The sequence below is a fragment of the Acomys russatus genome, chromosome 22 (genome assembly GCF_903995435.1).
Source record: "Acomys russatus chromosome 22, mAcoRus1.1, whole genome shotgun sequence".
Classification (NCBI taxonomy): domain Eukaryota; kingdom Metazoa; phylum Chordata; class Mammalia; order Rodentia; family Muridae; genus Acomys; species Acomys russatus.
In genome coordinates, this window is record NC_067158.1 from 24,751,255 (window position 1) to 24,765,531 (window position 14,277).

Genomic DNA, 14,277 nt, shown 5'->3' on the forward strand with positions numbered 1-14,277 from the left:
GCATGTGTGTGTTACTGGGGATTGAACCAAGGGTCTTGTAGCCACCACCCTACCACTGAGCAATTTAATTATTTTATTTTTAAATTAAAATATGTTTGAGACAAGCTCTCGTCTAAGTTGTCCAGACGAGTCTTGGACTCTCTGTAGGTCTTGAGGTGATGGTCTCCCTGCCAGTGTCTTTAGCAGTCAGGACTACAGGCCAACGCCACCACTCCTGGGTTTCTACCTCATCCCTTATAGAAAAAACTGTCAGTTCTTGGCTTAGAGGGGTACACTTTAGCATTATTAAAGCTGACGTTGCTTAACAGCTCTGAGAAAGTTTCCCTCCCTCCTTCCTCCATGCCTTCCTCCCTCCTCCCTTCTTCCTCCTCCCCTCCCTCTTCCTTTCCTCTGTCTTCTTCTATTTTGTTCCTCCCGTCCTCCTGTCTTGATCTGTTCCTCTCTCTCTTTTCTTTTAGTGCTAATAGTATCTTAGCCAAAACAAACAAACAAACAACAACAACAACAAGCCATTCTGGGATGGCGTAGAGACATAGGAGGGCTCTTTTACATCAAGGCAGGCAATGAGTGCTCTAACTCATCTACCATTTTTATAAGTGGAAAAAAAAAACCTCCCCCAAATATTTCACACATATGAGAGTACAAAGAACGATACGACAAGAACTTTTATATCTACGGCTCAGATTATATATATATATACATATATATGCAATTTATTAAAAAAACAAATCAGAACTATGTACCCTTGATCCCAGTTCACTTCTTAAAAAGCCGGCACTCTTGAGAGTCTTTCAGTCTATAATTTTATATTTTCACTATATACATACATATATATTTCATCTCAATTAAGAATCTATTGTTGTAAATTTTTTGTACCATCCTTGAAAGAGTAAGGAAATAATGGAATTTAAGAATCATTTCAGACAGAGAAAATATCCATAATCCTATGAACTATATACAAACACATTCATATTTTGGCCTTGTCCATGTTATATCTGTCGTGTTATGAGGACATGCACAGTATAGGTAAGGGGCAGTACACTTGCCTATCATGTACAAGGTCTGGGTTCAGCCTCCAGTGCCATATGAACAGGTATGCATGCATGCGTGACCAAGTACACACACACATGCACACACAGAGAAATAAACACATAATGTGTTATCTTTCCTCTTCTTTAACTGTCAAGTTATAAAGTATTTTTTCAGTTTTTATCCCCGTAGTCACCACTGTCAGAGGGTAGAGAGCATTATGGTTGATGCTTATGTTTTAGAAAAGTATTTAAAAATCACAAAGGCAGACAAAAAGCCCTCACCAGTGGCCAGCTTTGTTAGTGATGCTTGTTTTGAAGTTTGCCAGGAATGTGTGTTTCTTTCTTTTTCTTTGTAACATTTAAACATTTTAATTAGAAGCTATAAGTGAAAAAAAAAAAAACTTTGAAGTTCCTAGGTTTAGTTCCAACAGATCCAGTCTGGGAACAGGTCAAATACATGCTGCCTGGATGGCTGGGTGTCCCCTGTTTTCTACACTAGGAAAGGGTGTCTGCAGGGCCACAAGGTACTCGGTGACAGTTATCTTGCTGTGTGTGCTGTGCATGGGCCTCTCAACTCTAAGGCGTTTTATTTACTAATGTATAACTTTCTATTATATTTGTCTTAAAACAAATATAGTTTTAAAACTACATACACAAATTATTTTATTATTTTCTTAAAATAGGCTTTTCTCTCTCTAGAAAATACTACAGAAAAGTGATCATTTAGCTTTCAATGCATTGTTTTATATTGGTTATTCTTCATTTTTTATATGCTTTTAATTTTTTAAAGACATTTTATTTTATTCTTGAGATTATAACATAATTACATCATTTCCTCCTTCTCCTTTTCTCCTTGAACCCCCCTAATTCCCATCCTTGCTCTCTTTCAAATTCATGGCCTCTTCTTTCATTACTTGTTGTTACATGAATATATATGCATAAATACTGATTCCGAACTGTATATAACCTGCTCAAGGTGTATAATGTTACTGGGTGAGTATGTTTTCAGGACTGGGCATTTGGTATTAGACAACCAGTGGGTGTTCCCTTCCTTGGGGAAGACTTTCTCCTACTCTTGTATTCATTCCTTAGGTGGCTGTAGTTCTTCGTGTAGGATTGAGGCTGCTTTCCCTCTCTTCCTTCTGGCTAGTCCTCAAGCACCACTGTAAATCGAAGGGTTTGTGGCTGGGCTGGCATTTAGCTTTCTCTCCTAGAGGAGTGCAGAGTGCCTTCAAGTGCCATAAACATAGACAATATGGGTGAAAGCTCTCGTGAGGCACCAGCTCCTCTTCACGCTCAATAAGATCTGCAAGTGCTGCCTTCAGCAATAAAGCGTTACCACCACCAGTATTTGGAGAGAAACCAATGGCCTTGGCAGTCCTGAGTTGTTTGGGAATTTCCACGGGTCCCCATTTGACCAAAAACTCAATAAGATGTAGCCCATTCCTGGTAGTGAAGGTTTCACTTGGCACCTTGGGGCTTTGTTGCTCCTGTTGTTTGCTGGCTTTCTTTTTTATTTCTTTCCCATATGTACACATTTTAAGAAGCTTCTTTGTGGTAGGTTTCCATATGACCCTTTAAATGGCCCTTGGTGATCCCTTCCTGCATTCCCTCCCTTAGTCGCTTTCCCCACTTCTCCATCAAATACTCCCATTCCAGCCTCCCCATCTCTTTTTAACTACATATTCTATGTACTTTTCCTTGGGAGATCCTCCCTCAACCTCAGTTCCTCGCTCTATGCCTGACCTCTGTGGCTATATACATAGTGTCATGCCTGTGGAAGTTTAGAAAGCTAACACCCAGATATAAAGGACTACATGCCATATTGCCTTTGGGGCCTGGGTCACCTCACTCAAGATGATTTTTTTCTTGTTCCGTCTATTTACCTGTGGATTTCATAATGTTACTTTTAACTTAACAGCTGGGTATCATCCCATTCTGTAAGTGTATCATGTTTTCACTACCCACCTGTTTTTCCTTTATTGAAGATAGTTTTCCCCCCAATACAATATATCCTGATTACAATTTCCCCTCCCACTTCTCCTCCTGGTTTGGTTACTCCCCATACCCCTTCCCCTCTGTCTCCAGACCCTTTCTGTCTCTCATTATAAAACAGACAGGTATCTAAGAGATAATAATACAATACAATAAAACAAACACATCAGAGTAGGACAAAAATATATATAACATATTTGTTTTTCTGGGTCTGGGATGCCTCATTCATCATGTTATTTTCCTGGTTTCTTCCATTTACTTGTAAATTTCATGATATAATTTTTAAAAAACTGGGTAAAATGCACTACATTTTCTTATCCATTTTTTTTTCTGTTGATGGGCATCTAGGTTCTTTCCAATTCTGCCTATTATGCATAGAGCAGCTTTGAACATGGTTGGGCGAGTGTCTCTGTGGTAAGATGAAGTGTTCTTAGGGTACATGCCCGAGAGTGGTATAGTTGGATCTTGAGATATATTGATTTTCTGTAATTAACTGTCACACTGATTCCCATAGTGGCTGAACAAGTTTGCATCGCCACCAGCAAAGGATGAGTGTTCCTCTTGCTCCACATTCTCTCCAGAATGAGCTGTCACTTGTCTTACGGATCTTAGCCACTCTGATGGGCATAAGATGCAATCTTCAAGTAGTTTTGATTTGCATTTCCATGATGAATAAGGATGTTGAACATTAAGTTCTTTTCAGCCATTTGAGTTTCTTCTTTTTGAGAATTCTCTGATTAAACCTAATACCCCATTTTAATGGAGTTATTTGTTTTCTTGATATCCAGTTTTTTTTTCGTTTTATATATTTTGGATATATAGTCTTTATATATTTTGGATACTAGCCCTCCTATAGGATGTGTACCTGACAGAGATCTTTTCCCATTCTGTAGGCTGTTGCTTTGTCTGAATGATGATCCTTTGTTGCATAGAAGCTTTTCAGTTTCTTGAGGTCCCATTTATTAATTGTTGATCTTAGAGGCTCTGCTAACAGTGTTCTGTTCAGAAAGTCTTTTTCTGTGCTAATGAGTTCAACTTCATTCCCTGATTTGTTCTGTCAGGTTCAGCGCATCTGGTTTTATGTTGAGGTCATTGATCCATTTGGAGTTGTTTTGTGCAGGGTAATGAATATGGATCTATTTGCATTCTTCTACACAGCTTTGAACAGCACTATTTGTTAGAGATGTCTTTTTTTTCCAGTGTGTATTTCTGGCTTCTTTATTAAAAAAAAATCAGGTGTCCATAGGTGTGTGGTTTTATGTCTGCATCTTCAATTCTATTCTATTTATCCATGTGTGTATGTGTGTGTGTGTGTGTGTGTGTGTGTGTGTGTGTGTGTGTGCGCGCGCGCACGTGCGTGCCAGTTGCCAGTACCATGTAGTTTTTATTAGTAAGCTCTATGGTACAATTTGAGTCAGGGATGGTGATACCTCCAGCAATTCTTTTATTATTCAGGAGTGTGTGTGTGGTTTTTTTTTTAACTATCCTTGATTTTTTGTGTTTCCATATGAAGCTGAGAATTGTTTTTTCAAGTTCTGTGAAGAATCCTGTTGAAATTTTGATGGAGACTGAGTTGAATCTGGAGATTGCTTTTGGTAGGATGGCCATTTTTACTATATTAATCCTATGACCCCATGATCATGAGAAATCTTTCTATCTTCTGGTATCTTCTTCAATTTCTTTCTTTGATGTCTTAAACTTTTTATAATATAGTTGTCCCCTTGCTTGGTTAGAGCAGGAGATATTTTATATTTTGGGGGGCTATTGTGATGTGTTATTTCCATGATTTCTTTCTCAGACCATTTTTAAATTTGTATATAGGAAAGCTACTGACTTCTGTAAGTTAATTTTGTATCCAGTTACTTTGTTGAAAGAGTTTATCAGCTATAGAAGTTTCCTTGTGGAATTCTTAGGGTCACTTATGTATGACTATCATATCACCTGCAAATAAAGATAAGTTGGCTTCCTCCTTTCCAATTTGTACCCCTTTGATCTCCTTCAGTTATCTTATCGCTCTGGCTAAGATGTCAAGTACTATATTGAATAGTTATGGAGAGGGTGGACAGCCTTGCCCTGTTCCTGAATTTAGTGGAACTGCTTTGAGTTTCTCTTCATTTACGCCAATGTTGGCTATGGGCTTGCTGTAAACTGCCTTTAGTATGTTGAGGTGTCCCTTGCATTCCTGTTTTCTTCAGGACTTTTATCACAAAGGGTTTGGGATTTTGTCAAAAACCCTTTATGCATCTAATAAGGTCATGATGTAGATTTGTCTTTCTATTTGTTTATCTGGTGGGTTACACTTACCATTGTATAGTGGGACACTCCTGCATTTCTGGGAGGAAACCTACTTGGTCATGGTGGATGATCTTTTCCATGGGTTCTTGGATTCAGTTTGCAAATATTTATTGAATTTTATGCATCTGTGTCCTTAAAGAAAATAGGTCTGCAATTCTCTTTCTTCATTGAGTCTTTATGTTTTTAGGTATCAGAACAGATATAGTCTTGTAAACTAATTAGGCAATGTTCATTTGATTCCTATTTTGTGAAATAATTTGAGGAATATTGAGGTTAACTCTTCTTTGAAGTCTGTTAAAATTCTGCATTCAAACCATCTGTCTGGGCTTTTTGGGGGGCGATTCTGGTAGACTTTTAATGACTGGTTTTTTTTTTTTCCATTAGGGATTACAGGTCTGTTTAAATTGCTTATCTGATCCTGATTTAACTTTGGTAGGTGGTGTGTATTGAGAAAACTATCCATTTCTTGTGAATTTTCCAATTCAGTGAAGTACAGGCTTTTAAAGTATGGTCTTTATGATTCTCTGAATTTCCTCAGTGTCTGTTGCTGTGACCCACCTTTTCATTTCTAATTTTGTTAATTTGGATCTTCTCTTGGTCCTTTAATAAATTTGAATAAGGGTTGGTTAATCTTATTGATTTTTTCAGAGAATCAACTCTTTGTTTCATTGATTCTTTGTATTGATTTTTCTTTCCATTTTATTGATCTCTGCCTTGAGTTTGATTATTTCTTGCCATCTATTCTTTTTGGCGTAATTACTTATTTTTTTGTTCCAGAGCCTTCAGGTGTGTTGTTAAGTTATTAATTTGAGATCACTCCAATTTTCTGATGTAGACAGTATTATAAAGTTGCCTCTCAAAACCACCTTCATTGTGTCCCATAGGTTTGGGTATGTTTTATTTTCATTTTAATTCAGCTCTAGAAATTCTTTAATTCCTGTCTTTATCCACTTTCCATTCAGTAGTGAGTTGTTCGTCCCCCTGAGTCTAGAAGCTTCTGTTGTTGTTGACATCCAGTTTTGAGCCAGGATTCCATTTTTTCTTTTGTACTTGTTTAGACTTGCTTTATGCTTGAGTATATGATAAATTTGGGGGAAAGTTTCTTGAGTTTCTGGGAAGAAAGTATGTGCTTGTGTGTTTTGTTAACTTGTTGTGTAAACACCTGCTAGGTCTATTTGGTTTATAAGTTCAGTGAACTCTAGCATCTCTCTGTTCAGTTTCTGTCTAGATGGCCTGTCTACTGGTGACAGTGGCATATTGAAGCCACCCACTATCACTGTGTGGGGGTCAATATGTAATCTCAGATATAGTAGTCTTTATTTTGTGAACTTTGGTGCCCTTGAATTTGGTGCATGATATTAAGAATTGCAACATCATGCACCAAATTCAAGAGCTTCTTGATCTCTTCTTGTTTTGATTTGAAGTCAGTTTGGTCAGATATTAAAATAAATGTACAAAGTCCAGCCTGGTCTACAAAGTGAGTCTAGGACAGCCAAGGCTACACAAAGAAACCCTGTCCCGAAAAACAAACAAACAAACAAATAAATAAATATACAAGCTTGCTTCTTAGTTCCATTTGCTTGAAATATCTTTTCCATCCTTTCACCTTGATGTTACGTCTGTCTTTGAAGTTGAGATGTGTCTCTTTGATGCAGCAGAAGGATGGATCCTGTTTTTATATCCACTCTGCTAGTTTGTGTCTTATTAGGGAATTGAAACCACTGGTATTGGGAGTTATCAATGAGCTGTATTTGTTCATTCCTATTATTTTGTTGTTATGGTGTGGGTTTTTTCTCCATTTCTTTTGATTTGCCAATCTGATATTATTTATCCTTGTGTTTTCTTGGGTGTTCAGCCTCTTCAGGTTGAACTTTTCCTTCTAGCATCTTCTGTAGGGCTGGACTTATAGATAGATACTGCTTAAATTTGGTGTTTGTTATGAAACATCTTTCTCTATTTATTGTGTTTGAAAGTTTTGCTGTATATAGTAGCCTGGGCTGGCATCTGTGGTCTCTTCAAGCTTGTAAAACGTCTGTCCAGGCCGTTTTGGCTTTTGTAGTCTCCATTTAGAAGGCAGGTGTTATTATAATGTGTCTTCCTTTTAATGTGACTGTGGCCTTTTCCTCTTGCATCTCTTAATAGTCTTTCTTCATTCTGCAAGTTTAGTGTTTTGATTATCATGTATTATGGGGAATTTCTTTTCTGGTCCAGTCTATTTGTGTTCTGGGTGCTTCTCACACATTGATAGGCCTCTCCTTCTCTAGGTTAGGGGAATTTTCTTCTATGTTTTGTTGAAAATATTTTCTGTGGCTTTGATCTGGTTTTCTTCTTTCCTATTACTATTAATTGTAGATTTGGTCTTTTCACTGTCTCTCTGCGTTCCTGGATGCTTTGTTCCTGGGTTTTATTTTAGACTTAATTTCTTCTTTGGCTGGGGTATCCATTTCTGCTACCTAGTCTTCAGGGTCTGAGCGTCTCTCTTCTATTCAATTGATAAGGCTTATCTCCAAGGTTTTTGTTTGGCTTCCTAAATTTTTCATTTCTAGTTTCCGCTCATTTTGGGTTTTCTTTAGTGATTCTATTTCTTTTCTAAATTTTACTTTCTTGTCTTGAATTGCTTTTATTATTTCGTTCAGCTGTTTATTTGTGTTTTCACAGATCTCATTAAAGGATTTATCCATATCCTCTTTACAGCCCTTGGACATGGTGGCAATTGCTATTTTGTAATTTTTTATCTTGGGCTCCAGCTTTGTTGCATTTCTCATGCCGAGGGTTACAGGGTTCTGGTGGGAGCTGTTGCTCTGGCTCTTAATGTCTGTGTTTTTATGCTGGTGTCTAGGCATCCTGGATTTGGATGATTGCGAGCCTGGGTGTTGGTATCTGGTCTTGTCTTGGTTGGGTGGGTGTTCCATTGCTTGCTTTTTTTTCCTCTCTCTGCGTCTTAGGGAAGTGTGATGGCTGTTGGTTGTCCGGTATAGAGAGCTCCTGCAAGGTTGCTGGGGGACAGAGGAAAATAGAGGTGGGTTAGGCAAAAGGGCAGAGAGGCGCTACAGGAAAGAGCTAAAAGAGTCTTACTTATGACTATAAGCAGGGCCCTCGGGGAGTTGGAAGTGTGGTGGGAAGAAGGATTTTTGAACCTAGGTTTCGGTAAGGCAAAGAGTTGTTCAGAGAGACAGGGATAAAAGGGCTAGGGGAACCCTGGGTCTGAACCAAGAGTCAGAGTCTCCAGGGAATGGAGTTGAGGCGGGAGAAGAGGCACCTGTAAGAAGGTTGGTGCTGAGCTGAGGGTGAGAAGGGAGAGAAAGTACAGAGGAAAGGAGGGAGCGTGTGAGTCACCTACCTAAGCCCCTGACAGATTTGGCCACTGGAGATTCCAGGTAGAGAGTGTTCCTAGGTACCAGTGGCTGACACAATAGGATTCAAGAAGGGAGGAAGATACTGGCTTGATCTTACATATCATTTATATTTTTGTAATGAAATCTGGCATGTGGACTTCTCTTATTAGTTCTAAGTCTGATATGGCCAGAGCAGGTTGGGCAGAAGAGAGAATATGCCTGTGGGTTGGGTCTAGAGGTCAAAAATGGCTTTAGTAAAACGAGATCAGGTGGGCAGGGAGGGAGGGGCTGCGTTCAGGGTGCCTCTCTATGATGCGCATATATTTAGAAACCTTTAAGTGGTTTTTTTCTATACTTTTAAGTGGTTATCTTTTCCAAAAACCTTGAGGTTTATAACTTTATACATTATAAGCCAGATGTCTACTGATCTTATTATTGCCAAGCAGATATCTCAAAAATGAGGAAAAAGGAATTCGAGGTGGACATATTTCAGGCAAAATGCCAGAAAAATTCAACAAAGCAAAAAAAAAAAAAAAAAAAAAAAAATCAATAATTTGAAAATGTATTCCTTATTTAACTAGTCCTTTTTATTTTGTCTTTTTTATTTTGTCTAAAGATTGTCAATACATATTTTAAATATCTCTGAAACTTTCAGAAAACATCCCTTTCTTTAGTATAATCCCAAAATCCTGGGGCCTAGGCAGTGCGCGTATCGCTGGTACCTGTCCTTGAGCCGGCTCATGGATTCTGGCAAACAGTACTTAAAGGATCTCAATGCCACGTGTAGATCTTTATACCTGTGGGCCTTTGACCTCACCCCTTTCTTCCGATGTCATTCTCCAGGAGACCCGAGTTTCTCCAGCTCTCTTTCTGTTTCTTGACGTAGACAGGCTTCCCTTGGATGCTGCTTCTGAGGGTCTGAGGACAGGAGAGTCCCAGACCAGGCACCCAGGCTGGTAACAGACAGCCCGTTCCCGGCTGCTGCTGGCGGCACCTTAAAAACAAAGATGAGACGTTGACATTCATTATGTCTTCTCTGCGCCCCCCTTTAGTCAGTTTGAAGCCTTGTCTATTCTTCAATTGGAACATCTTGCCTATTTTAGCTCAAGTTTCCTGTTTCTAGTTCTTCCTTTGCCTCCAAAGCTTCCAGTTTCTCCGGTTGTTTCCTCCATTTGTTTCCATGAAGAGAATTTCCCTTTTTCTGAGCAGCGTCAGGTCGCTGTAGTTTATCTTAGTTTGACTCTCCGTCTCTTCTTTCTCTGTGACACACTCACGAATTTTGTGCTGTTCTTTCAAACACGGCACCTGTTTTTCCTCCCCGTGTCACAAAAGAGCAAACCCAACTTCTCAGCCTCAGTCGCACTTTTCCGGGCTGGTCTCTCAAGTGCCAGCGGTCTCGTTTTATTCTTCCCCAGCCTGCCCTTCATTGTTCAGTCCGAACTTAGGGGGTCTTTCTCTGTGCCAGTGAGGTCACCTGGATCTGCAAGTGGCTGGCTGCTTCTGTTCAGAATTTTCATCATTTTCTTTCATTGCATTTTTGGTATTCACCATTTGTTGCTGGAGTTTCAACTTTTCATCTTGTAATACCACAAGAGTTTGAACGCCCCTTGGAAGCTATATTCATGGAAAACACCATCTGATGTCTTTAACAGGAACCTGGGTTTGGGTCCCAAGGATAGACTTTATGAGAGGAAGATGCTTGCCCCCCTCCTCTCTTCTCTCTCTCTCTCTCTCTCTCTCTCTCTCTCTCTCTCTCTCTCTCTCTCTCTCTCTCTCTCTCTCTCTTCTCTCTCTCTCTCTCTCTTTCAGTTTAGCACAAATGTTTCCTTTATCTGTGCTGGATATAAGTAGCATATCATAAAAATAAGATTTCTGTTAGCCAACACTTTGAAGAAGCTGCATGCTCACACGTGCACTCATGTGTGTGCACTCACGTGTGCGAGTACCTGTGTGAGCACGCGTGCACACCCACACACACACACACCGTCCCTCTTCTTACCTCCTCATTCTGTCTATCCTTTCTCACCAGGAATAACGGTGACGCTAGGTCTGTTAGGATGAGAGCATCTTGCATGGGACGTCTGGGAGGACTGGAGCTAGGATGTAGGGCCCATCTTGGGAGGGCGGGCCGATTAACTCTTGGGGCTCAAGTTGCAGCGCATAGTGGGCATAGAGTTAGTATTAGGTGAAACAGACATTTCTTACAGTTTTGGAAACCGGTAAGTCTAATGGCGTAGCACCAGCAGCTGGTGAGGGCTTTCTTGCTGCACCACTCCATGGAGAGGTAGCTTATAATCTGGGCTGTCTTTCCTTCTTCTTATAACGCTAATAACTCATTATTGGGGGCCCACCTCTCAGCATTGAATCCTAATTACCTCCTAAAGGTCTCACCTGCAAATAGCATCAGTATATGGATTTGGGCACTAAGTTTTCAACTTATGAACTTAAAAAAAAAAAAGATTTATATATTATGTACACAATGTTCTGTCTGCATGTGTGACTGCCCACCAGAAGAGGGCACCAGATCTCATTATAGATGGTTATGAGCGGCTCTGAGCAAATGCAAACGGTGTAAGGAAGGGGCTGGTGAAAATGGCGCGTGCTTGCGTGTGTGTGTGTGTGTGTGTGTGTGTGTGTGTGTATGTGTCCGTCCAACCCCTTCGGCCCCTTCCCAAAGAGTCTGACTGTATTCCTTCTGCAGATTTCTAAAACATATTAGATTTTGTGCAATAAGGAAAACCTCACACACCTCATGGAGGAGAAGTCTGATTTCTCTACCTGAAAAATCTGAAAAGATTTACCAAGATTTTTGAGACCGTGCCTCTTCCTGATAGCACAGTGTTTTGGCGCCGTCTGCTGGTTCATCTTAGCAACTGCACACCATCCAGCATTGTAGCTTTTTTACAAAAAGGAAACCTGGAAGAATGGCCGTAGTGAATTGAGCAGTACGACAGGGGGCAAGTGTCCTGCCAGTGTAGGCAAAAGCATTAGTAACACGCAAGAGGAACTTGGTGTCCTGGGCGAACATCAATTAAAACCTTGCTGAAGGAGTGGTGAGTGGAGGTCCGGTTCCCCACTCACAGATCCGAAGCACCAAGGCTTGCTTTTGTGGCTAGAGCTAGCAAACCTGTGCACCGATGCATAAACCCAGGAGTAATGGCCGGAGCATCACTGATGACTGGGATGTTGACATAATCCTTCATGTTTCAATGTTCATGAAGCACAATGTCCCATGATCCTCAGCTAGGGATTCACAGTGCACGGTACACACGGAAAATGAGGGGATGTTGTGTGGCGCAGAAACCACTTCCTATGTGCTTAATCTAGTATTTCATAGATTAAAAAAAAAAATCATAGAGTCCTTTTGTTTCTTGTAAAATGCTAACTACTATCAAGAATAAAGCTTGCTTGGAAACCCAAGAATGGCCCCTGTGACCAGAAAACCTTTTCTCACTTCTGCCTCTACCTCTCTTCTCTCCTTCCAGGCAGACATCTTCTCGGGGGCTATTTTCATCAATCTAGCCCTGGGCCTGGATATATACTTGGCCATCTTTATTCTGCTAGCCATCACGGCCCTTTATACAATCACAGGTGAGTCCACTCAAGCGAGTCGGTGGCTCGGGCGTGGCTGCTGCTTAGGCACTTGCGAAGGCTGAAGGAGGTGGGGTCTGAGAATGGCTGTCTTCTTAGTCTCTACTGCAAACCTGGAGCGCTGCCGTACTGGCTGCACTAGTCGGGACAACATTTCACGGGCTCTCAGGAAGAGCTTGGCCCTGAAGGCTGTGGGGCCACGTGGCTAAGCCGGGACAATTAGAGGTGTGCCAGGGGAAGAAATAAGTGGAGAGCAGTGGTGGGAATGGGTCTGGCAAGGTGAGCCACCAGGTACTGGAAGAAGTTGTGGGGCGAGAGGGAACACACAGCCTGATGACGTAAGCAGGTACAGGGCCCTCGGAAGCCTCATATTTAATGTGATGAGATCGGGAGGCATTTTGAAGTGGGAGAAAGATATGCAAAGAGGTCTTGGAGAAAGAGTTGGGGACAGCGTAGACGTGGCTGTTCTTCATAGGGATGGAGGGGAAAGAGCAACAGTGGAACTCACTGCTCCATGGGAGCCCTGCAAACACAAGGATAAGAAGTTATTAGAGGGGCTGGGAATGTAATTGACAGCTAGCACATTTGTCTGTCTCAAGTACTCACGCGCACACACTCACACAGAGACACACACAGAGACAGACAGACAGACACACACACATACAGAGACACACACAGAGACAGACAAACAGACACACACACACACACATACAGAGACACCACAGAGACAGACAGACAGACAGACAGACACGGGGGGGGGGCAGGGGAGAGGATCCGGCATTCCATCTCTAGCATTACAAAGTAAAGGACAAACCCTCTCCCCCTTCTCTCTCTCTCTCTCTCTCTCTCTCTCTCTCTCTCTCTCTCTCTCTCAAGATTTTTATTGGCTCTTTGTGAATTTCACATCATGCACCCCAATTTCACTCATCTCCCACTTCTCTTGTACCTGCCCTCCAGCCTTGCAACCTCCCTCTCTAACAGAAAAAAAAAAAAACCTCACTGTGGAAGCTGTAGTGCGTCACAGCGTGCCTCACAGTATACACTTCTTTGCTTGCAAATGTTCATTACAACGAGTCACTGGTCTGGTACGAGGCCTCTGGATTCTTCTACACTATGAATACTGGAACCCCACTAAGATTCTTCTCGGATATCCTGTTGTGCCCTGTGTCAGCAGAACCTGTGGTTTTGGATTTGTAGGACTGGTTCCTTCACGCACATGGGGTGGATGTTGGGCTGGGCCCATTCAAAGCCCTGGATCTGGACCCGAGAGGTATCTGAGCTGGTTAGCCTGCCAGCTCTCCTGCTTTCATACCCTTGAGGTTGGCTCATCAGCAACACCCCACAAACAGGCCCAGCTCTACCTTGCTGCCCAGGCAAGGTGCAGGGCCTGCTTTCTTTCTTTCTTTCTTTCTTTCTTTCTTTCTTTCTTTCTTTCTTTCTTTCTCTTGGTGGGGGGGCACTTTGAGACAGGGTTTTTCTGTGTATCCTTGGCTGTCCTAGACTCACTTTGTAGAACAGGCTGGCCTCGAACTCACAGTGATCCATCTGCCTCTGCCTCCCAAGTGTTGGGATTAAAGGCGTGTGCCACCTGCTTTCCTAAGTGCTGCAGCAGGTGAGGGTCAGGGCCACTCTTATGACCCCAGGACCAGCTCTCCTACCTGCCATAGGTGTTGAGGGACAAGAAAGGGGAGGGGGCATTTAGCCGTCATCTGTGCCACAAGAAGCAGCAGACAAGAAGCAGGGTCTACTCTCCCACACCCTCGGGCCTGGCTCACCTGCAACCCCCATGTCCAGGGCCAACTCTACTGTGCTGGCCAGGCCAGGTTCAGGGCCTGCTCTCCTGAGTGATGCAACAAGTGAGGGGCAGGATCAGCTCTCCTGCTCTCATGACCCCGGGGCCAGCTCTCCGGCCTGCCATAGGTGGCCAGGGACAAGGATGGGGAGGGCAAGAGCAAGCATTCTTTTGAGCCATGTTCTAGTTTTAAAGGCTCACAACCAGTAATTTCTGCTCAGACAGAGACAAACACCCT

General features: G+C 41.9%; 1 protein-coding gene across 1 annotated transcript in view; it reads left to right on the forward strand.

Moving 5' to 3' along the window:
- Slc5a1 (solute carrier family 5 member 1) overlaps nucleotides 1–14,277 on the forward strand; it is a 76,220-nt gene that overhangs the window by 45,882 nt on the left and 16,061 nt on the right. The window contains exon 6 of the mRNA XM_051165253.1: nucleotides 12,142–12,247. Coding sequence (XP_051021210.1) covers nucleotides 12,142–12,247 — 106 coding nt within the window. The remainder of the gene's footprint in view (nucleotides 1–12,141; nucleotides 12,248–14,277) is intronic.